The sequence below is a fragment of the Stigmatopora argus genome, chromosome 15 (genome assembly GCF_051989625.1).
Source record: "Stigmatopora argus isolate UIUO_Sarg chromosome 15, RoL_Sarg_1.0, whole genome shotgun sequence".
NCBI classification, from domain to species: Eukaryota; Metazoa; Chordata; class Actinopteri; order Syngnathiformes; family Syngnathidae; genus Stigmatopora; species Stigmatopora argus.
The window spans coordinates 15,078,111-15,103,756 of NC_135401.1; the positions used below are offsets into that span (position 1 = coordinate 15,078,111).

Here is a 25,646-nt window from a genome sequence, read left to right on the forward strand (position 1 = left end):
TGAAATTGAAATTTCATGTTTTATTTGAGATTCAATTTGCTCATTGGTTATTTAAAAAATATCTAGCGTTCTTTTGTTTTATGGTTTTTTCTTTTTTTAGATTTTTTCTAAGGACATGCACACTGCATTTCCTCTGAGAAACTCCATGTTTTAGTGTTTTGTATGTGAATTATTAAAAAAAGGTGGGACATTAAATCTCTAATTCTGGAATCATTCATAGAAACTTGATATTGGATTTCAGAATATAACTCAATATTAACCTTGAACTTTGATCATGAGTGTCAGGGTTTTCTCCTTTTCTAAGAACGGAAGCCACCTCAGCCGATGACATCCACTCAACCTCTGCCAGCTCCATCCAATCATTCTGAGCTAGCTCCATCCAATCAACCTCATTCAGCTCCATCCAGTGAAAATCAGAATCTCCCAGATGAATCGAGGCCATCCAAACGCCTGACTATTCTCATGAAATGTCATTGGAAATGTGACGAGGACCGTGATAACGTGCTCAAGACACTGTGCGAGGCCATGGCTCACGACCAACTGAACACACCCTTCTGCACCAGGCAATATCAGATAAATCCTATCAATCAGACAGTGGAAGACAGTGGCACTATACATTATGAAGTCCTCATCAGCAAACAAGATAAAGCTAAGAAGGTGAGTGTTCTTCAAGACCCATATGAATTTATGGAATCTTTGACTTATTGTCTTTCATTGACATAGACGAACCAGAGGTGTTAAAAAGAATAGTTTTTACATTAAGCATATGATAATGACATTCACATTTCACCAAGACACACACTTGAACTAAAAAAATCAAAACCGGCTAGATAACCTTCCTAGTTTAAACAAGCAACATGCAGAGCTAGTGGCCAAAAGTGATCCTTCACCACTTCGCGGCTTAAACATTCGCGGCGTCGGTACATTTTTTCATCTTAAGTATAAAAAAGTTGATAAAGATTTCAAAATCCACGCTGAAACTCCCAAGCAAAAGACACGAGATGAAAAATGGTGGAAGTCAGGGCACCGCTTCTTCGGCGCTGAAGTGGGTTCCATTCAGCCGAGAAGAAGTGAAATTTCACCGTGGATGAATGACGCATCGGTAATACAAACAGCGTTGTGCCTTTTCTTTGGATTACCTTTAATACATTTCGCATCGCGCACAGAAATACTACACCGAGCCTCTTCCAGCATTGTATGGACTTTGAAAATGCCTCATAAACGTCCTCCGTAATGTCAAAATTCACACTGAAACTCGCAAGCGGAAGACAGATGAAAAATGGCTGAAGTCAGGACAGCGCTTCTTCTTCAGCACTGACTTGGGTGGCAGTCAAGGCTGGGTGTATATTCAGAAGAAGAATACCGCGCCAAATAAAACAAACAAGACGGACGCCGTGTCTTTTGTCCAGATTCCATTTCAGAAGGAGGAATAAAATCATCATTAAGGAGAATGCCATATCGGGAGATGATTCCTCTTGATACCAACATGATTAGAATCAAAGCTAAGACCTTTAACGATAGCTTAGCTCCTGACGAAGACAATGAAGATGAACCTGACCCTTGTTCCAGTGCCGTGAGTGAGCCTGCAGCTAAATGCTACGTCAAGGTTCAAGGGAATGTTTGGTTATCTTCCAGAGCAAGATGGCCTTTTTGGAAGAGGATGCCTTCACGGACATTGTTATTCAAAGATGAACTGAAAGTGGCGGGGTTCACGCGGATCGCCCGGCGCTCGTCATGTGTGAGGATGCTGCTGGCTGGCTTCATTGTGAAGCCAGCCTTAATCTACAAGTGTGACCGTCCTCATGCTTTTAAAAAAAGAACAAAGTCTTGCTGCCTGTCTACTGGATGAGCAACCGGAAAGCCTGGATCACGAAAGCCTTCACAAACTGTGAACGCGAAGCTGTACCTTGCTGAAAGGGGGCTGCTGTTCAACATCTGGACTGTGCAGGACAGCTTGTGCTAAATTGAATTGAATTGAATGCTTTTATTGTCATTATACACGTATAATGAGATTTAAACACTTGTTTTTAAATGGAATGTTTGCCCTCTGTTGGCTTTCCCTTTAACCTGTTTTATTGGACATATATCAAGCGGAGAGGAAACATTTTCGCTGTGAGTACAGTGTTTAAATTATTTACAATTTTTATATATAGATTATATTTAGATATTAATCTATTAGTCTATTGTATGGTTCTAACTGTAGTATTTGATAAATAAACTTCATGATAATTGTGCTTGTGTACTTGTATTTTTAGATAGGCCCGAAAATATGTAGTATGATAGTAATAGGGTGATCCAACTTTGCGGTTTTTCGATTATTGCGGCCATGTCTGGTCTACATTATCCACGATATTCGAGGTATTACTGTACAATTGTCCCACTATTTACAAAATTAATTCCAGAAGTGGTTTTGTAACTTGGATTTTTCATTAGAAACATTTTACATTGAACTGCCATTACTAGTTTCACAATCTTTAATACTACGCCTAAACCCTCGTATGTATGTATGCAAAGAAATGAAGAAAAGATAAGAAAATGGTCTATTAAGGCATTAAAATGAATAAGAAATGCAAAGACATTTTCCAACATAAAGATACAACTTAATCACTTAAAATTACAATACACACAGGTGGAAAAATTCTGTGACAAATCAGGCACATGAATCTGTAGCTGAATGGAGTCCAGCTGTAGTGCGCTAACCTCGGTTCTGACATCTTCCTTCTTGCGAATGGGAGGCCATTGAGATGTTGGGAGATGGGAATGGGAAATTGGGCAAGCAACTCTTCCATGACAATTTAAAAAATATAAATACCGGGTACAGTGAGTGTATTTAAGTTTTAGGGTATGGTTGATTTTGTAACCTGGACGGTTTTCATATCTTGTAGCACAAAACCCTTTTTCCTTTTGGTTTGCCAAATCGGAGCTTTAGTATGGAGAATCATGCTGCATGCCAGTGTTGCATTTCAAATTGAAAATACTAATGCTAGCAATCTACACATTGACATTAGCAATGATCATGTACAGCATGTACAGCAATACACCATTGGTAGTTTTTAGTTATACCTATAAACTTCGGCCAATTGCTCCCCTTATTAAGCGATAACAAACCGTACAAAAACAATGCGGCACATCTTTACTCAAATAGGGCGGACTTAAAAATGTATCATTTTCTCCAAAGTGGATGGGGTGCCCAAGCATGACAATATTAGCCATCAACAATGATGTTTTTGTCTGCTACCAGTGACCGAGACGATCCGGATTAGAGCCTAAATGGGTAAAACTAGATCGGTTTTACAAAAACGTACTCTTTTAAACTTCTTTTTCCCCGTACAAAAGTTGTTATACGGTGTACACAATTTGAAATGATCAAAAAATGTATAAAATATAGGAAAACGTATAAGTTGACATGTATGAGTTTAAAACCTGTCTATAAAATACGAGAAATCAAAGGAGTACTTGAGACTACTGTCTTCCAACGTTAAGGGTTGACACAAAAGAGATTCCCCTTTAAGTACGGGCGTCTTCGCTCTTATCCGAAAATAGAGCTCTCTGAGCTGGTAAGATAGCTGGACGCTGCACAGTGGAAGTTGGATTTACCACAAAGTGATGATGTCAATGAGGATGAAGAACGTGGTGTTATTACTTTGAGAAGTTGGAAAGAAATCTTCAATGTAGCTCGCAGTTTGCAACAAAGTGTCCCTGAAATTGATGACAACATCATAGCGATTGAATTTGGCAATTATCTTGACAGTGTCATGTCCTTCTACAAAACCATATTTGTACAAAAAAGAAAAATCAGTCACAACTCCCCATCACCATTTTCCTTGTGCCCCAAAAACCTCCCACAAAAATTCTTCCTCCTACACAGACGACACCTCTCGAATCTGACGAAGAGCCTGACTTGGACTAAAGCTCTCAATAAGGCACTAAATCATCATCTTCAATTCACTTTAATCGCACTGCACAGGTCTCTTATTGTTTTTTTTAATCAAGATTAGGCAAAGAGCTATTGGCAGATGTGAGTACAGTACTTAAAGTATTGACAAATTTCTTATATATATTTATGTGTATAATTTATTATATATAATTATATATTATATATAATTGTATAATGTAAACTGATAATCCTGAAAAATATCTACACTTCTTAATATTGTATTGACGTGAAAACGCACATATGTGCGTTTTCTACTAGAAATAATAGGGCCGATCCTACTTCGCGATTTTTAGATTATCGCAGCCTTGTCTGGTCTACATTATCCATGAAATTCGAGCTTGAAACTTCTGCATGCTCATGCACCATCATCTTGCAGTAACAGGTTTTGGGCATCCACAAGCTAATGGATGAGAGAATATACTGACACTGGCTCAGATTTTACAGACAATATCATGCACTCAGTGTACAGAGCCCTGCTGCTCTCCTTCTCCCTCTGCCACTCTCTCCCTGCAAGCTGTTTTTTCTCTGCCTTTATTGTCAACATATCATCCTGTCTCGTTGCGAGTTAGCATAATTTGTTATTAAAACAGGTTAAATATGTCAAAAAACTATTTTTTTTTCACACCATGAGACAGGATCACTGACATCCCAAGTATATTGACATTTTAGTCTAGAGACAAGCTACCCCATCCAGAGAGAAGGTATCCATACCAAGAGAGGGTGGTCCTTTCAAGAGAACAATCCACTCCCAAGGGTAGGAGAGCGATGTATAATTAAAGTCTCCTGAGCTGATGATCAGGTTATATTCCTTCAAGAAGTTACTAGTCTTGACCGAATCCCTAGATTCTAGATAGTTCCCCCCCCCCAAAAAAAGGAAGTCCAAAGAAAAGGTTGCATTCTTTAGATAAGTTAAAAATAAAATAAAAGCAGCATTATGAGCATCACCTAACTTGTTTCTTTTGCCACAATTGGAGGAGTGCTACTGTGCTTTTCTCAACAACATATCACCACACTGGCAAATATTTCTTTTGGTAATGCATTTACAGCAGGGGTCTCAAACTCGCGGCCCGCGGGCCAACTGCAGCCCTCGGGACGATAATTTGCGGCCCCCGTCTTAATATGAAAGATTAATGTTCGTGCGGCCCGTAAGATTGATATGAATGACACTTGTTGTGTTCGGAGCTGAATGAACCAATCACGGTGAGGTATACGGCTCTGGAGGGCGGGACATCGGCCGGGCTGTCCAGTGCCTCGCTCACTCACTCATTCATTCCTCCAATCAGCTGTGCGGAGGAGAAGCCGTGAAGCCGATCACTCCGCACACTCCTCCGCTGCTCTCAGCATACAACTGAATGAGGCGCTATGATCCGTGAGCCAGCCTGTGTCAGTGTAGCCATCTTCGCGAGCGAAACGGAAAAACGGAGAGCGAAAGTGCGCATGCTCCACAAACCCGCGCGACTGAACGTGAAAGATCAACCCGAGACTCATTCCAAGTGGAAAAACATATTACGGAGCCCCAGAGATGTCTCTTTCAAAGCCTGGCGTGAAGAGAAAGGTCGTTGATGAGCACAGACAGTTTCAAGAAAAGTGGGGCGTGCAATATTTCTTTGTTGAACACAAGGGAACTCCGACGTGTCTCATTTGCACTGAAAAAGTTGCGGTGCACAAGGAATACAATTTGAAACGTCATTATACTACGAGACATGCTGAGGAGTACGAAAAATACCAGGGAGATGAGAGAGCCAACCAGGTTGCCAGTCTTAAAACATGTCTTCTGAGGCAACAGGATTTCTTCAAGAAGGCTACCAAAGACAGTAATGCAGCAGTCGAAGCTAGCTACGCCGTTTGTGAGTTGATTGCTAAAGCAGGAAAGCCATTCACAGAAGGTGAATTTATCAAAAAGTGCATATTACAGGCTGCACATATTGTCTGTCCAGAAAAGAAAAGTCTGTTCAACCACATCAGCCTTTCTGCCAACACCGTGGCAGAGCGCATTTCTCACCTGTCAAGTGACATTTATGATCAACTGTGTGAGAAAGCACAATGTTTCAGTGTATATTCAGTGGCTCTTGATGAGACCACAGACATCACAGACACTGCCCAGCTCGCAATATATATCCGTGGTGTTGATGACAATTTTAAAGTAATGGAGGAGTTGCTCACAGTAATTCCAATGCATGGCCAGACCACCGCGAAGGAAATATTTCACCAGCTGTGTGATGCCATTAAGAATGCCGGTTTGCCATGGAAGAGCTTTGTTGGAATAACAACCGATGGAGCCCCATCAATGACAGGGAGGAAGAATGGACTGGTAGCATTTGTTCAAAAAAAACTGGAAGAGGAGGGTGTGGAGGAGGCCATAGCTCTGCACTGCATTATACATCAGCAGGCCCTTTGCAGCAGATGCCTGAAGTTTGACAATGTGATGTCTGTCGTTGTGAAATGCGTCAACCAAATCAGATCCAGGGGCTTAAAGCACAGAAGGTTCCGTGCTTTTTTAGAGGAAATGGAGTCAGAATATGGGGATGTGCTTTACTTCACTGAGGTACGTTGGCTCAGCAGGGGAAACGTGTTGAAGAGATTTTTTGAGTTGAGAGCAGAAGTAAAAGACTTCATGGAGATAGACGGGGTTGCTGTTCCTGTGCTAAGTGATCCCAAATGGCTCATGGACTTGACTTTTCTTGTTGATATCACACACGAGCTTAATGTACTGAACAAGAAGCTACAAGGCCAGGGGCAACTTGTCAGTGCTGCCTATGACAACGTGAGAGCATTCTGCACTAAACTTGTGTTATGGAAAGCCCAGCTCTCTCAGACAAACCTTTGCCATTTCCCAGCATGCAAGGCTCTCGTGGATGCAGGCACACCATTCAGTGGTGAGAAGTATGTTGAGGCCATTTCGAAGCTACAGGAGGAATTTGATCACAGATTTGCAGACTTCAAGACACACAAAGCCACATTTCAAATTTTTGCGGACCCCTTCTCCTTTGATGTGCAAGATGCCCCTCCTGAGCTTCAAATGGAGCTCATTGACCTGCAGTGCAACTCTGCACTCAAAGCCAAGTTCAGGGAGGTGAGTGGAGAAGCAGACAAGCTTGGGCAATTTTTGAGAGAGTTGACCCCCAGCTTCCCTGAACTTTCCCGAATGTTCAAGCGGACCATGTGCCTTTTTGGGAGCACATACTTGTGTGAGAAGCTCTTCTCCACCTTGAACTTCAATAAGTCCAAGTACAGGTCCAGACTTACTGATGAGCATCTTCAAGCTCTACTGAGGGTCTCCACTGCTTCCTCCCTCAAGCCAAATGTGACTCAGCTATGTGAGAAGAAGCGCTGCCAGGTCTCTAGCAGCAAGGAGTAGGCAAGAGAAGCCGTGTTCAGAATATTTCATATTCAATGTTCCATTCAAGTTCAGAAAGTTAAAGGTTAAAGAGCTGTTAATACAGACATTTGAAACGGAATAAAAAATAATTCATTTTCTCTACTTAGGCAGCCAGTGTATATCTCTCATTATTATTATTTTATTTTTGTATTACTGATTGATTGATTTTTTATTCATCTTTAAGTTAATTTATCTAATTCATTATTTTTTGTAAAAAAATAAAGATATTTGATAACGTTGGAATGTTTTATCAGCGCTTTTCTTGTGGAAATCCTGATGCGGCCCAGACTTGGCCTCTAGCGGCCCCCAGGTAAATTGAGTTTGAGACCCCTGATTTACAGCATCCACAAAGACGATTTTTTTCTTTCATCCATTTTACCTACCAAGAAATTTATACGCGTAAAGATGCTATCTTTACCCCAATCAATGGACCCAGATGCTATACAACATTAGCACAAAAATACCAACTTTATTCATATTCCTATTGCCAATTTAAGATCCAGGAAAGTAAGATATGAAAAGTTAAAGCTATGTCACCTTTCGATAACCTGTGCAACTTTAGGTCATTGTTCAAAGGTATCTTCAAACTTGTCATTGTTTTGTTTGTTGTCAAAAACACTTCCCACGCCACCTCAGAACAACCATACCTTGGCTGTGCATGAACCTATGGAAGCATGGCAATGTGAGGTGACGGAGCAAGATTTTGCTGATGACTGGAGCGACATGGAGGAAGAGCTTGCAGCCGCTCCCGGACAATGGCTCACCAGAAACGATCGATACAAAAGCGAGCACACAGTCAAGATAGGTCTGCCCTTCCTCAACGGAGTCTCCACCGCTGGCTATCTGTCGGCCAGTCTCAAGCAAGAGGATGGCGCGTACCCAATCCAGGTGGGCCCACCTTTCATTCAAATACACCAAAAATCATCCATATATTTTTTCTTCACTAGATGATTACAATTAACTCAATTACACTTTGGTGAAATTACATAGTTCCCGAGATCTTTTAGATCAGGGGCGCTCAGACTTTTTTGCTCCAAGATATGCTTTTCAATGAGCCAACCTCCCGCAATCTACTTTTTTGTTAGGGTTAGAAATCAGGGGTGGGCAAAGCATCCCTGGAGGGCGGCTGCGGGTGCAGCTTTTTGTTCCACAGACACTTTAACTAACCGGGGTTGTGCTGAAAGAAGAACCACCTGACTTAAATCCAGTGATTGCCTTTCTAACACACCTTATTTGTGGAAAGATATCACGCATGACTCACTGCAGAGGTGTTCAAACTTTTTTGCTCCAAGATCTACTTTTCAAGGAGTTAACCTTCCACGATCTATCTTTTTTACAAGCCACTTGGAAAGCTCAGCAGCAGGGAACGTGGGTGAAAATCCACTCTTGATTCACGCGTTCGCTAAATTTGACTGCTTACTGCGGACATGAGCCTAGCTAAGGAAATCAACAGAGGGGAGGGATCCCAATATTATTGTCGTGCGATCTACCAATAGTACCTTGGTGATCTACCAATAGTTCCTTGGCGATCTACAGGTAGATCGTGATCTACGTAATGGGCACCCCTGTTTTAGAGCCAAAGACGGTGTAATTAATAATAATTGTAGATTCATTGGCTGACTTGTGTGTCCAGGTGAACGGAAAAAGGTATCCTGTTGCCAAGATCCAGTTGGGAGAGGTGGGATCGCTCCACCCTGCCAACCGCCTCGCGGCATATCTGACAGGTCGTGTTGCTGCCACCAAGAAAAAGGCCCCCTTGACTGCACTCGAGCCCCAGCGGGCATCTTCAGCCTTCTCTGATGTGACTTGCACGACCACTACCTTCACATCGGTCTTCACCTCCACATCCACTTCCACCTCCAAGTCGAGCACCACCTCCATATCCACCACTACCTCCAAGTTGAGCATAGCATCTGCTCCTACATCCACATCTGCTCCTACATCCACATCTGTCGTCACAGCCATGTCAGCCACCACCTCCAAGTCGACTGGCACCACGACTTCGACTTCAGATTTAACCACTACCGGAACCTCCACATCAGTCTCCACTTCCACTTCAGGCACTCCCTTCACTTACATCCTTGTCCCACCGCCACCATCAGGTGAGTCACTAAGAATTTACCACAATTACTTCCCAGGTATATGCATTAAAAAATACTTGATAATTCAAGTCAATCAATTTCATGGGAAAACTCATTTTTTTAAATAAACCGAACCTCAGTTTAATTAAATATAATATTTTACGACTAAATTGAAATAGATTTAGGATAGGTTAGTCTTGAAAGTTAGTATCTCCCTGAATGTCCATAAGGACCCCCAACTCTCGCCAGGGAAACCAGATTAATTATACCTTCTTTATATTTAATCTTTGTGTGTTCAATAGTCAAAGTGATAGAAAGCCAATCGACCCAGGCTGTCAAAAAATTATTTAGGATTAGGGGAGGGTAGTGTTGGAAATTAGTTTTTTTCGTTCATTCATCTTCTGTACCGTGCATCCTCGTAACGGTCACTGGAGCCTATCCCAGATAGATTCGGGCGAAAGACAGACTACTACACCCTAGATCAGGCGTGCTCACACTTTTTTGCTTCAAGATCTACTTTTCAAGTAGCCAACCTCCTGCAATCTACCTTGTTCAAGCAGCCAACCTCCCAGGGGGGTATCGGCCTGGAGCTTGGAGGGAGGGCACCTCAGACACGTATGATTATTAATTAAGGGTACCGAAATGAAGCTGTTCAACATCAAAGGAAAGCCTTTGCAAGTAGCTGTGAGAGGTTGTATATTTAGCCGAGGTTTCTCGGCACCACATTTAGATTCTGATGAGACCATAAAAATAATTCACCCCTATTATTACCACCATACTACATCTTTTCGCGCCTATACAAAAACAGTATAACACAAGTACAATTATCAAGATGTGTATTTATTAAATATTAGTTATAAGCATATGAAAAGACTGCACTGTATTAATATCTAAATATAATGTATATATAAAAAATGTAAATACTTTAAATACTGTACTCACAGTGAAAATACCATATTTTCCGCACTATAAGGCGCACCTAAAAGCCTTCAATTTTTTTAGTCCAAGTCGTTCAAGGGGAGCCCCCTTTTCAGCGAGGTACAGCTTCGCGGCTTTCCAGTTGCTCATCCAGTACACAGGCACCAAGGCTTTGTTCTTAGTTGTAACAAGTTCATTTTGTCTTCTTGTGGCCATGTCAGGTCCACATTATCCGCAATATTCGAGTGATTACTGTACTCGCCTGACTAAGCGTGGGATCGAAACACGTATTTGCAATCCATTCCATCAGTTTTTTTTCTCACCGCTGAAGTTGACGGGTGCATCGGATCAGCCATTGTCAGCTGTCCTTCTGTGTACAGATGGGCGACACCACTAAAGGGCATTAAAAAACCGCGATTTTTTTTATTTTTATTGTACAATAAGGTGCCGACAGGGTCTTGTGAAGAAAAATTACATCCACTTTATTTAATTTTCCAGCTAGCTAGCTGTTATAGGCATAAGAAACAAAAGAAAGATGGCGAAGAGAAAAAAAAGGATGACAATTACCAAACTTTTCAAAATGAGTGGACCGAAGAATTCGCATTTGTGGAGAAAGGAGGCTCGGCTTTGTGTCTAATATGCAATGACAAAATTGCTTCAATGAAACGCTCGAATATCAAGTGCCTCTTTGAGACACGACATGCTGCATTTGCAACCAAATATCCAGCTGAGGGTTGCAGAAAAAAAGGCATGCATAGAGCTATAGATGAAAGTCCAAGCCAGTCAGCACCAACTCCGTGTCTGGACCGGACAAGGTGACTTCAATTCAGCTAGTTTTGCTGGCACATTAGCGAACGGAAAGCCATTTACGGATGGCGAGTTTGACAAAACATTAATGCTTGATGTGGCTAATGAACTTTTTGACGACTTCACTGATAAGTGGACATAGCTGAAAAAAACTTCCACGCGCAGACAAACTGATTGTGAAAACATGTAAAGTGCTTCCTGTCACATACCACACATTGCAGCGAGTGAGCGTTGCTGTATTGACCATGTTTGGATCTACGTATACATGTGAGCTGTCCTTCTCTCATCTAAAACACATCAAGACCAATCTAAGATCACGTCTAACTGATGAAAGTCTCAACGCCTGCATGAAGCTCAACCTCACCGCATATCAGACATATTACAAAAAATCAGTACGACGATGCAATCCCAGAAGGTTTCCTTCTTGGGTTGAATAAAAAAAACGTACCGTATTTTCACACCTATAGGGCGCACTTAAAAGTCTAAAATTTTCTCTAAGATGGTCGATCCGCCCAATCGGTCGGTGCACCTTTTTTTGTGCATTAAATTCAATTTTTGTATGGCCCTGACCGCTTGAGTGACTGGTTTTATTTCTTGCCGGCATGCTGCTTATTGTGATCAACCCAGCAGACGGTCACCCTTAAAATAGCACCCCTGCGCATTCCAAGCATTACAGTAATCCATTCAAAACATCCCAGTGCAGTGGCAAGGCATTTGACTTCCGTGTGCTCGCAGCGCTTTTAACCCTCAAAAACACTCTCAATACTCAAAGAAACAGCATATTAGAGCTATACAGATGAAATGCCTGATGTTAATGACAACACAATGCGGGTGTGAACGCTTGGAAAATGGACTGAAGCCATGGATCGAACACAATTTAACAGCTTTGCTAACGGCTCGGGAGTGATGAATGCTGGAAGGCCAAAATAGTACTTCGGGCAGGCAGCGTCGCACGAGTTACGTGATGATTTGGAATGAATTGTTGATGCCGATATAACGGCAATTGATGGTTTTGTAGATGTTTAACTGCTTTAACTTCTATTAACTTGTGTACTTTTACCTCAATAAAGCACTATCAAACTTGGTTTTGCTTGTGCTGTCTTTAAAAAACATGTTTCCGGCTAGCCTAAGATATGCTAGCAGATAGCATAACATACGCTAGCGGCTAGCATAACATATGCTAGCCTAGTGTCATGCTAGCGCCTTTTCCGATGAGGCGTCCTATCAGTGGCGGGCGGTGAATTTTCTGGTAGCGCCTTCAACGTATCAATCCAACCCTCAAAAACTATTTTATGGCTATAAAACCTCTACTGCAGCTACAGCTGCAACACATAAAAAATAATCAATAAATTAATGCACAAAAATGGGGTAAAATCAACTTCCTAGCAGCATTTCATGATTAAATACAAATACTGGAGCTTTTCAGACATTAAAACCAGCCCAGGGGGTGATTTTCCCGGGAAAAGACAGCGATGAACGTCAATGGCGTACGGGCAAACATTGCCCGAAAATGGGGTAAAATCCAGCCGAAAACAGCATTTATTGATTAAATACAAATACTGGAGCTTTTTAGATGGGGTAAAATCCACTTCCTAGCAGCATTTCATGATTAAATACAAATACTGGAGCTTTTCAGACATTAAAACCAGGCCAGGGGGTGATTTTCCCGGGAAAAGACAGCGATGAACGTCAATGGCGTACGGGCAAACATTGCCCGAAAATGGGGTAAAATCCAGCCGAAAACAGCATTTATTGATTAAATACAAATACTGGAGCTTTTTAGACATCAGAACCAGGCCCGGAGTATCATTTCCCCGGTAAAAAGACAGCGATGAACATCGATACGTCCATACGTGAAATGACAAAAAATGCACTAAAATTAGGTAAAATCCACTTCCTAGCATCATTTATTGATTGAATACAAATACTGGAGCTTTTGAGACATTACAACCAGGCCAGGGGGGTGATTTTCCCGGGAAAAGACCGCGATGGACGTCAATGGTGAAACGCCAAAAATTAAACTGGGGTAAAATCCACTTCCTAGCAGCATTTTGTGATTAAATACAAACACTGGAGCTTAAATACAAACACTGGAGCTTTTCAGATATCAGAACTTGGCCCATAATTGAAATATTATTTAGGAATATAGCCATATTTGTAATTTTACTCACCAAAAATCCTTTTTACACAATATCCATCCTCCTTTGTTCCTTTCCTATCGCCATCGAAGCTAATGACCAAAGTCGAGCCTGTCCTGTCATATTTCCGGCATAGTCCGTTTTGAAAATAGCACTAAATCAACAGAACAATATACTATTTGCTTGTGGCGCTAAGTTAGCGCGCTGAAAGTGCCCCACACACTATTTTCCCGGCTGTAACAGGCTTGCTAGCTTCGGAGTTGACCGCCCTTTCTTAATGATGTCCATTTTTTCTGTAAAAGTCCGTCTGGAAAATAGCTTTGTGAGCAAACAGAATCAATTTGTTTTTGCTTCTGCTTCTGTCGGCCATAGTGAGTGGAGTTTGCGATCTCGGCTGCCTGGGGTACTGCTTTGGCCCGCCTACTAGCCAATCATAGTTTGTGAGAGCAATGACATGTCCCAGCCAGCAAAATACTAACGCCTATGAAAAATCATTGTGGGGTTGCCAACTCGAAATCTGATTGGTTAAAAGCAACAGTCTAGTTTAATGCAGCAGAGCCCGCAAGAACTGATTGTGAAGGCTTTGAGGCAGATCTGATCTGGCAACAAATAATGGCTGAAATGTGATTGGTTAAATGCTTCAATATGAAAACACACATCTGGAAGCAGTGCAACCAGGGGGAAAAGCAATGAAAGGAAGCTAACAGACCATTTGGAATAATAAGTATTGATGGACAAAATATAATATGATTCAGATATTTCTTAGGCCAGCAGAGAAGGCCTTGAAGGCCCTGACGGCCCGCCACTGCGTCCTATGTATTCATAGAAAACACAAAATATACCCGCAACTGAGACTGCACCCTATCAGATGGTGCATTTTATAGGTGTGAAAATATTGTAATTAAAAACAATACATTAGTACACTCTAAAATTGTTTGGTCTTTTTAAAAATACACATTTAATTGTATTCATCATTAAAGGTATGGTCCTCGCAGAAATTTATTTTGTAAAGTGGGCATTTATGGCTCAGTCAACTAAATCCCTGCTCTACACCATCAGGCGACTCTTGGAAATTAGTGTCACCCTGAATATCGATAATGACCCCAACTCTGCCCCAGGAACACCAGATTAATTATACAGTGCCTTGCGAAAGTATTCGGCCCCCATGACCTTTTTAACATTTTGACACAATTCAGGCTTCAAACATAAAGATATAAAATTAAAACTTTTTGTCAACAAGTAAGAACACAATCATGAAATTTATTGGATATTTGAAACTTTTTTAACAAATAAAAAACTGAAAAGTGGGGCGTGCAATATTTGAGTTAGATGAGAAAGGAAAATTTCAGTTACACGCATAGCACAGCAAACCTGTATGCAATTATGTAAAGGTATACAGAATCAGGAGTAGTATGCCTTTTAGGAAAAAGTAAGGAACACTGACGGTCAATTTCAAAAGAAAGGATGATGAATTTTACCTATTTAAGCAATGTTTGGGTGTTATTTTTGTTAAAACATTGTAAACCAAAGTGAAAATATGATAAAAAATAAAAACTCACAAAATAGCGGCGCTGGTGCGTAGTTCATGCAACTATTTTCAAGCGGAAATTACTAAGCGGAAGCACTGCAGCGTGCACTGAAGAAGGCAGCTAGTTAACATATTTCTGATCAGTAATACTCATCAATAATCTTTGCAAATGCTCAAACCTTGAGTTTACACTCTTAAAAAAGGTAAATAAATTCAATCACTCGTCTATTAGGATCCGACATCCGTTTCTGGTCTCCATAAAAAATGTCAACTCTCTACGTTGCACGGTTTGGACAAACGTAACGAGAGAATCCTACGCACTCGTAATTCCACCACATTGGAAAATGTCTTTGCAATTCTTATTCATTTTAATGACTTATCACATAATTTTCTTATCTTTTTTTCCTCTTTTTTTGCCTTTTACACACTTCATACAAAATTGGTTTACTTTTATCATTTTTAAAGGGTTTTGGGGTAGTGTCCGGGATCTTAGATCAGGCTGGAACAAATTAAAGCTTGCGGGAATGGAACCCAGGCCACCACAAAACTCTACTTACGAAAAATACGTTAAATAAGTTATCAAACCACTTCCTTCAATGACTTAATTTTGTAAGTAAAGGAACCACTGGATATAATGAAGAACATGAAGTTAAATAGGCATCTATCTATGTATACCTTATATATTTACTGTTATTCAGATAACTAGCTGTCACCTCAGAACCCCAGAACAAAATGGCATAACGACTAGTTTACCAAATTCTTGATCACACGCCAAATCAGCACCAAATCCATTTTAGTCTTCATATCTAGTCTTACTTCTCAAGAAGTCTGACAATTCTGGAAGTAGACATATGTTAGTGGCCCCTGACATTTGTTTAGAGCCAGCCAAACTCTGAAAAATAATTATGAGGTACAACCTAAAAAATATGGTAGTCCCTGTGACATATTTGCGATGACTCTGAGAGCATCTGGAGACTTCTTTAATTTCTCCCCCAAAAATGGAAACGTTTAAATTTACTACAACTCATGGATCACTCATATAGCTTCCTAACTCCTGAATTCTTGGATCATCATTAGATGAGAAATTGGTCTCCAGACCAGTGAGATCAACCTTGAAGTAACTTCCAATTGCAATGGATAACAGTATTTGCGCAATCACCTCACCCTCTGTCCTTGTATTCAACGAGGCTTTCTTTACTGACATATCTTCACTTTCGCACTTTTGCATCCCCTGCCCTCTTGGTGTATTCAGTGTTTTCTATCACTTATTTAATTGGGTCTTTCTTTCTGTCGATCTCCTGAAACCCTTTTCTGTCCAACTGCATTTTCTGAATAAATAACAATGTTATACAATAACAACAAAAAGTTCTGTTTCAGCCTTTAACATCCCTTCACTTTACCATTCTCTGTTTCTAAGTGCCCAGAAAGGACAGGACTGAATAGCCACATATGGAATGACAACACTCAGTCTATCAGTAGTTGGAGAGTACCGACACATCGCCACAATGTATACCCAAGACTACTAAATAGTTGAACAGTCAATTATGACTGAATGATGTTTGCACATTTTCATTTATTATCAAACATTTTCTTATTGAATACAAAATGACTTCACAGGGTCTTTAACGGTTCATCCTCTGCAGCCCCGCATAACAATTCCCGCCCCGCTTCATCCTCAAGTTCGCACCTCCTCCCCTGTCCAGATGATTCTGCGTCAAGTGCAAAGCCCGAGCAGCTTTCACTACTACCCCAGACTTGACGGCAAACTAGTCCAGCTGATCCCCATCAACCAGATGAAACCGGCCATCCCTGCCAAGAATGGTGAGCATTTCCAACAATAATCCCATGACAACTGTCAACCACAATAATGTTGGATCTAACTTTGATTTTGGAACATCACCTTCAGATCCCACTACAGCTTCGACTGTCATCGGTGGCCCAGTTTTTCCATTTGTTCCCTCCAACCTCTCTGGCTTCAAGTCTTTCACGGCCAATCCCTTTCCTGCACCACCCTGTCCAGATGCCACAACCCTGAATCAGAAGTTCACTACATACAGAATCATTCCCCCCACCTCCATGAAAGATTACAGTTCCACCAAATTGACCACCCCTCTCCTTGTTCCCACCCCTGACCTAATCATTTCAGAAGTCCGCAGCGTACAAGCAGAGATCAGACCTGCGATCCTTCCAGATGAGCCAAAAAATGCCTTGCAAATTCACGACAAGACTCCTATAGGGACAGAAGTGACCCCTGCACTGTTTCCTTTAACCTCATCACCAGAGCCTGCCATGGGCCTAGCAGATTTAGATGTCTGTATTGTTGATGACATGGACATTCAGCAGCCCAAGCGCATTATCCAGGAAATTAACTTGATCGACTCCAGTGATGAGACAGACAACTCGTCCGACTTCGAGAACAACTGCGCCCAGGAGAGAGACTGCCCTGTGGATATCGTAAGAAAACATTTCATCATATTTCCCAAACTCATTTTAAGAAGCAAAAGTATCAATGTTACTTAAATATCAGCATTATTTTTAAGCAGCTGCTTTCAATGCAGTTCCTCATATTGCTAACCGTGGCAGTGTTTTGACTGATTTTTTTCAAACAAAATTAGTTTCTGGCTGCAATTTATTTACGGTTTCATTTGATGGGAAGTCTTGACTGCAAACCCATATAAATGAATGAAATTAATGCCGTATTTCTCGGATTACAAAGCTCACTTAACATGCTATAATTTTCCGAGAAATTGACACCGCACCTTATAATCAGGATGCCTCATGTATGAATTCTGTTCACACTGAATGACTTCAAACCTATTTTGTTGGAGCATATTCTGTATTATACTAATCCAGTAAAATGTTCAAGGAATATTCATCCAACCCATAAATGACATGAATACAGTGGTACCTCTACTTATGAAATTAATTAGTTCCAGAAGTTGTTTCCTAACTTGGCTCTTTTTTTCTTAAATAGAGACACATTTTACATGAAAAACCTTTAAATCATTCCAATTGTTCTAAGATCTCCAATACTAACCTCAAATCCCTTTAAAAATGATAATAATATACGGATTTTTGTATGAAACACAAAAAAGAGCAAAAAAGATATGCCAATAAAATTAATAGGTTTTGCGAAGACTTTGTCCAAGGCATGGAGTGATAGATAGCAAGAGTCCTGTACACTTTGATAACAGAGCACGCTTCTTTCATTCGCAACGACAAGAAAGTTCTCCGGTGAAAATTCTGACAGGCAAAGTACAAGCTGCATTAAGCACACTAAGAAAACAAGAAACAACATGTTACATCTACTCTATGATGAACCACGATTGAAGGCACACGAATCAGGAACTTACCACCGCCCAAAACAAGAATAAAAAGTTCCCGGGATAGGGACTTTGTTTGGACGGTCACTCTCATGGTCTGCTGGTGTTTTGGGGTTGGGCTTCATGGAGATGCAGCCTTGCTGAGGCAATGGGAGGCCAGCAGGGGGAGCAAATCTATCACAACTATTTAAAAATAAAATACACGATGCTACAAGAGGATGTTTGAATTTTTCAGATTACAGTTTTTTGTATCTAGAGATGGAAAAAAAGAAAAAAATGGCAGCCCAGTGATTAGCGCGTAGGCCTCACAGCTCTGGGGTCCTGGGTTCAAATCCAGGTCATGTCCATCTGTGTGGAATTTGCAAATTCTCCCCTGGCCTGCGTGGGTTTCATCCCACATTCCAAAAACATGCATGGTAGGCTGATTGGACACTCTAAATTGCCCCTAGGTACGGGTGTGAGTGTGCATGGTTGTCCGTCTCCTCGTGCCCTGCGAGCGGCTGACCACCGATTCAGGGTGTCCCCCGCCTCTTGCCCGGAGACAGATGGGATTGGCTCCAGCACCCCCCGCGACCCTAATGAGGATAAAATGCTTCAGAAAAAATGAGACAAAATTTTCCCATTGAGGCTTTTCGCAACCTGAATATTTCATCTTCAGAGACATTCATGAGTAAAGGCATCAATGTGTAGATAAATGGATGGCTGAGCAAATGTGCCTCATGTAGAACTGGCCGATATGACAAATTGTTATCTCAATAAAAAAAAATTAGCAGTTAATAACCTCTTGTATACTCCACTCCACTCGGACGGCCGCATCGGGAACCATTTCGTATGCTCGTATCTCAAATTTGTCTCCTATCTCAATGCAAAAATTTGCTTGGAATTTTCCTTGTATCTCACATGTGAATGCCTTCTACCGTTTGTGAGTTTCAGCGTGAATTTTGGCATTTTTATGAACATTTTTAATGTGGATACTTAATATAAAAACGAGATGTACTGAAGCCGCGAAGTAGTATAGGATGACAGTACTCGTTCATTGGTGGTGTGCCATATAGTCCGAAAAATACAGTATTTGCTGGTGATAAATTAGTTAATAGTGTCAGAACCAGATCTGCTCTAAAATGAACTATTTTTACAATAAACACAGAGTAATATTGGCATACTAACCTACAACACTCAAACTAAACAGTCAACAACCTTCTACTGTTACAACAGCTTTCAGTTTATTTAATAATTAATTGGCTTCCGTCTGTTTGGCCAGTCCAAATTGACTGGATATATTTTGCCAACCATTGACAGCCTGAATGATTATAGACATGTTGCACTTACGCCTGTGTTCATGAAGTGCTTTGAAAAGTTGGTCACCCACCACATCAGGGATACAATCCCTCCCTTAGTTGACCCTCACCAGTTTGCTTGGTGGTGGGGACCAAGTCTAACAGTTTGTGGACGGTCGGATGTGTACAGGGAGTACAGAAGAGGACTCAGTACACAGCCTTGAGGGGAGCCAGTGCTCAGTGTAATGGAGGAAGATACCAAGTCTAACAGTTTGTGGTCGGTTGGTTAAGAAGTTCTTAATCCAGCAGCAGATGGAAGAGGATAGTCCAAGGTGGGAGAGTTTGTCAGTCAGAAAGTCCGGTTTTATAGCGTTGAAGGCTGAGCTATAGTTGATGAAAAGCATCCTCACGTAGTTCCCTTGGCGCTCCAGGTGGCTCAGTGCAGTGTGTAGAGGTACAGCGATGGCGTCCTCAGTGGACCTATTTGCTCTATAAGCAAACTGGTGAGGGTCAACTGAGGGAGGGATTGTATCCCTGATGTGGCGGGCGACCAACTTTTCAAAGCACTTCATGATCACAGGCGTAAGTGCAACAGGCCTATAATCATTCAGGCTGTCAATGGTTGGCTTTTTAGGGACAGGGATAATGGTGGCAGATTTCAGGCAGGATGGGATGATGGATTGTTGCAGGGAACAATTGAAAATCTTTGTGAAAACACCAGTCAGGTGGTCTGCACAGGCTTTGAGCACTTTCCCAAGTACTCCCTCAGGGCTAGCAGCCTTCCTGGTGTTCACAGTCCGCTGTACCTGTCTCATTTCTGTTCCTGAAGCTTCAGTGTACTGCTGCGGGGTGGTGGTGGATGTGTTGAGACTGGGTCTGATTTGTCAGTCTCAAAGCGGGCAAAGAAACAGTTCAGTTCCTCTGCTAGTGAGGCATCTGCATTAACAGACATTGTTATTGTAATTGGTAATATGTCGTATTCCCTGCCACATCTTCTTTGGTTATTTTCTGTGAAGTGCTCCTCAATTTTCCTTGCATATGCTGCCTTGGCCTTTTTAATGCCTTTCTTCAGGTCTGCTCTGGCAGCGCTGTATTGTACCTTGTCCACTGACCTGAAGGCGGTGTTACGGCATTTGATGAGTGCCTGTGTCCTACTGGTCATCCAGGGTTTTTGGTTAGAAAAAACCTGTATCCGTTTATTAACAGTGACGTTGTCCATGCAGTTTTTGATGTAGGAAAGTATAGTGTCCGTCTAGTCCTGGAGGTTGTGGTGTTCAAAAAGTTCCCAAATGGTGCGGGAAAAACAGTCCTGCTGCTGAGAAAGGGCGTCCTCGGGCCATGTTTTTATTATCTTTATTTGTGGCCTTGTTAGCCTCCGGAGTGGGATGTATGAGGGGGTGAGGGACAGGCAGAGATGGTCGGATCTAGCAAGGTGAGGGAGGGGTGTGGCTCTATAAGCATGTTTGATGTTAGAATAAACATGGTCTAGAGTTTTATCTCCTCTGGTGTGACACTTCACGTACTGGATAAACTTAGGCAGAAGTCTTTAAACATGCTTTGTTGAAGTCACCAGCGACAATAAAGACTCCATTGGGGTGGTCAAGCTGCTGTTTGTTTACAGTCGCTAGCAGGACGCCAAGTGCCGTGCTAATGTTAGCATCTGGTGGGATGTAAACAGCCATTACAATGACAATCGATAGCTCTCTCGGCAGATAGAAGGTCCTGCACCGTACTGCCAAGAGCTCTAAATCAGGGGAGCAGTGAGTGTTAATGATCCTACTGTTGCAGCACCAGTCGTCGTGTATGTACACGCAAAGTCCCCCCCTTGCTTTTCCCTGATTCTTTCGAACGATCGTGTCGGTGTAGCGTGCGGCTAGCTAGCAATACCGTGGCGTCGGGGATTTGCGGGTGTAGCCACCTTTCCGTGATGAGAATAATGTTGCAGTTCCTGACAAAGCTGTTGGTAGCAAGTTGAAGTTCCAAATCGTCCATTTTGTGGATGATGGATCTGGCGTTGGTCAACAAGATACTCAGAAGTGGTGCTCTGTGCGGTTGTTTCCTTAGCTATGCCCGCCTGGCATCCGCGCTTTTACTTTCTTTCCCTTCGCCGCCTCTGTCGTACTCTGAGTGGGCTGACTATCCACGGAGATCCCGGTGGTCTCGAGATGTCCTCGGGGATATTGTAGGTTCGTTGGTAATCTGTTGTGATGGATATATCGCATCTCCTCCCGAGAGTAATTACCATATTTTCACGACTATATGGCGCACCGCATTTAAAGACGCAGTCTCAGTAACAAGTGCTATTTCTGTATTTGACACACACACAAGGCGCACCGCACTAAAACACGCAGCCAGGCATGGCAAAACATACACCAGCTTAAACATACGGACACACGCTAAAAACACGTTTTTAAAAAGGCAACGGAAGCAAAACTGAGTTCGGTTGTACTTTACTTAGCCATTTTACAATGTACTCACGTTTTTTGATCAAGCATCACCCACAAATCCATTTAAGTCCTCGTTTTCTGTGTCCAAATTGAACAATTGTGCAAATTATTCATCAAAAACGCCGGGTTCCCTCTCTTCATTGTCAGAGTCACTCACATTGCCATGTGGCTCCACAGAAATTATACCGGCTTTGGCAAAAGCTCGAACAACAGTGGAAGCAGACACGTTAGTCCAAGGGTCCACAATCCATTCGCAAATAGTGGCGTAACTAGCCCGGCGCTGCCTCCTACTCTTCGTAAAGCTGTGTTTGTCACCTATCATCCATTGTTCCCATGCCGCTCGCAGCTTTGCTTTGAACGCTTGGTTGATGCCGATGTCGGTTGGAGTTCTTTAGTTAAGCCTCCGGGAATGACGGCAAGCTCAGAGTTCATTTGACTTGGTTTTTCACCACTGCTGTGAGATGGGCACGGATGGAGTCGCAAATCAAAAGTGACGGCGAGCCATCCGGTCTCTTAACATACACCTCACGTAGCCAATCTCTCATTTTCTCCTGGTCCATCCAGCCCTTTTGGTTTGCCTTCATGATGACGCCGGCTGGAAACTTTTCTTTCGGCAGCGTCTTTCACTTAAAAATCACCATAGGTGGTAGTTTCTGTCCATTAACATGGCAACCAAGAACGACAGTTATAAACGTCTTCTTAAACACCCCCTCCGCATGCCTGACCCCACCCACGTCCGCCTTTTCTCTATATAAGAAGCGTATCGGCCGGAAGTGCACTCAATCAGGCTTTGGAGCTCGTAGCATACACACGGCGCTCCGCATTATAAGGCGCCCTGTCTATTTTGGGGAAAATTTAAGACTTTTTAGTGCGCCTTATAGTCGTGAAAATACGGTAAATCCTGGCGACTGTAGAAAAAGTTTGCCTCGCAGATGTTAGTAAATAATAATAAGATTGAGAAAACAAAACACCAAACTGGAGAGCAAAGAGCCGCTGCACCCGTGCGCGCCGCCATCTTGGATCGATCCAAGAGTTCTCTTCTATACTCTCTGTACACCTATGACTACACCGACCCACCAGTCTAACTCCATCATCAGATTTGCCGATGACACCACTGTGGTCGAACTCATCTCAGGGGGGATGAGTCTGCGCACTGAGATGAGGTCAACAAACTGTTTTTGTGGTGTTTGGTGAACAATCTCACACTAAACACCACGAAAACTACAGAAAAAATCCTGGACTTTTGCAAACGCAGCACAGATCTGGCCCCACTCCTCAAAAATGGAGTATGCGTAGACAGGGTCCAGTCCTTCAAATTCCTGGGGGTCCACGTCACGGAAAAGCTCTCCTGGTCTACAAACACCACCGCAGTGGTGAAGAAGGCCCAGAAACGACTCCATTTTCTGAGGGTACTCGGGAGGAACAACTTGGACACTAAGCTTCTGGTAACCTTCTATAGAGCCACTGTGGAGAGCATCCTGGCATACTGCATCACAGTGTGGTACGCTGGAAGCACGGCAGCAAACAGAAAAGCCATGCAGAGAATGATCAACACCGCCCAGAAGATCATCGGCTGCTCTGCCCTCCCTGGAGGACATTGCCAGCCCTTGCTACCTCAGCAGAGCCGGGAACATTGTTGGGGACCCATACCACCCTGGTCACAACCTGTTCCAGCTGCTGCCCTCTGGCAGATGCTACAGGTCTCACAAAGCACGGACAAATAGACTTAGGGACAGTTTTTTTCTCACAGCCATCAGGACTCTGAACTCGCGTTAGCACGACACACAATCCTTTCTGTGCAATAACTTCGGGGTGTGCAATAACTTCGTGGTGTGCAATAACAATGTGCAATATCTTAAATTGTGCAATATTTTAGAATTTACCTGGCCAGATATGACTTTAAATTTTTATATTACTTATTTATGTTTTTTTTACTGTGAAAACGCACTTTGTGGAGTAGCACCACCAATTTCGTTATACGCAGCTGTGTATGATGACAATAAAGGCTTTTGATTTTGATTGGTGTTATCAACAGTGAAACATGAACATTCAAATTTTAAAAGTGACAACAATGTTGATATCGTTGAATTGAAATGAATGCTTTTATTGTCATTATAAATAAATTAAATAAAATAAAATCAGACTTAGGCTTGTCATCATCATTGACTAGACAAAAGCCTAATTGTCATCATACCCAGCTGCGTATGACGAAATTCAAAGTGCGCTTTTCCCAGGCAAGAGCCCAACCAAGTGATAGTTTCAGACTTGCTGGCACTCTGGCGTGATGGATACATCGCATCACCTCCCGAGCGCAACCAAATCCCGGCGACTGCGAAAAGGTTTGCCTCACCGATGCCAACAAAGAATAAAATGGATCACTTACCTCCCACTGTCTGCTTACTTACCTTCAGTCAGCCAGCAGGAGGCAGATCACCGCCCAACGTCCTTCATGTTTCCTCACCCCGAAGTTGTTACACAGAGGGGATTGTGTGTCGTGCTACTGCAAATTCAGAGTCCTGATGGCTGTGGGAAAGGCTGTCCTTAAGCCTCTTTGTCCGTGCTTTGTGAGACCGGTAGCGCCTGCCAGAGGGAAGCAGCTGGAACAGGTTGTGACCAGGGTGGTCCGGGTCCCCAACAATGTTCCCGGCTCTGCTGAGGTAACGAGGGCTGGCAATATCTTCCAGTGAGGGCAGAGAGCAGCCGACGATTCTCTGGGCAGTGATAATCACTCTCTGCATGGCCTTTTTGTCTGCTGCCGTGCCTCCAGCGTACCACACTGTAATGTAATGCCGTATGCCAGGATGCTCTCCACAGTGGCTTTATAGAAAGTTACCAGAAGCTTAGTGTCCAAGTTGTTTCTCCTGAGTACCCTCAGGAAATGGAGTCGTTTCTGGGCCTTCTTCACTACTGCCGTGGTGTTTGTGGACCAGGAGAGCTTGTCCGTGACGTGGACCCCCAGGAATTTAAAGGACTGGACCCTGTCTACACGAACTCCATTTATGAGGAGTGGGGCCAGATCTGTGCTCTGTTTGCGGAAGTCCAGGATTATTTCTTTAGTTTTTGTGTTGTTCAGTGTGCGGTTGTTCACCGAGCACCACGAAGACAGTTTGTTGACCTCGTCTCTATAGGCTGCGTCATCCCCTTCTGAGATGAGTCCGACCACAGTGGTGTCATCAGCAAATTTGATGATGTAGTTAGACTGGTGGGTTGGTGTACAGTCATAAGTGTACAGGGAGTACAGAAGAGGACTCAGTACACAGCCTTGAGGGGAGCCAGTGCTCAGTGTAATGGAGGAAGAAAGGTGGGAACCAAGTCTAACAGTTTGTGGTCGGTTGGTTAGGAAGTTCTTTATCCAACATCAGATGGAGGAGGATAGTTCAAGGTGGGAGAGTTTGTCAGTCAGAATGTCCGGTTTCATGGTGTTGAAGGCTGAGCTATAGTCAATGAAAAGCATCCTCACGTAATTCCCATGGTGTTCCAGGTGGCTCATTGCCACAAGTATAATGGGATTTAAAGATTTCACCACATAGTGCACAAATAACAACAGACAGACAAATAAATAAACAATACATAAGAAATGAATATATAAGTAGGTCAGCAGAGTGAAGTGGTCTTGTTCCGCCTGAAGTCCAGGATGAGTTCTATGGTGATTGTATTCCTTCAGTGCCAAGTCGCTCCACTCGCCAGTCTATGGACGCAACAACAAACAAGCAGACACATAGAAAATTAATATATACCGTATTTTCACGACTATATGGCGCATCGCATTTAAAGGCGCAGTGTCAGTAACGAGTGCTATTTCTGTATTTGA

General features: G+C 42.5%; 1 protein-coding gene across 6 annotated transcripts in view; it reads left to right on the forward strand.

Moving 5' to 3' along the window:
• The window catches only part of mgaa (MAX dimerization protein MGA a), a 98,475-nt gene that overhangs the window by 53,309 nt on the left and 19,520 nt on the right, over nucleotides 1–25,646 (forward strand). For all 6 annotated transcript variants that reach the window (XR_013305185.1, XR_013305186.1, XM_077620964.1 and 3 more), the window contains 5 exons: nucleotides 305–657; nucleotides 7,953–8,204; nucleotides 8,950–9,418; nucleotides 16,406–16,609; nucleotides 16,695–17,242. Coding sequence is in view for 4 of the 6 variants with exons in the window: in XM_077620964.1 (XP_077477090.1) it covers nucleotides 305–657; nucleotides 7,953–8,204; nucleotides 8,950–9,418; nucleotides 16,406–16,609; nucleotides 16,695–17,242 (1,826 nt within the window). In the remaining 2 variants the exon portion in view is untranslated. The remainder of the gene's footprint in view (nucleotides 1–304; nucleotides 658–7,952; nucleotides 8,205–8,949; nucleotides 9,419–16,405; nucleotides 16,610–16,694; nucleotides 17,243–25,646) is intronic.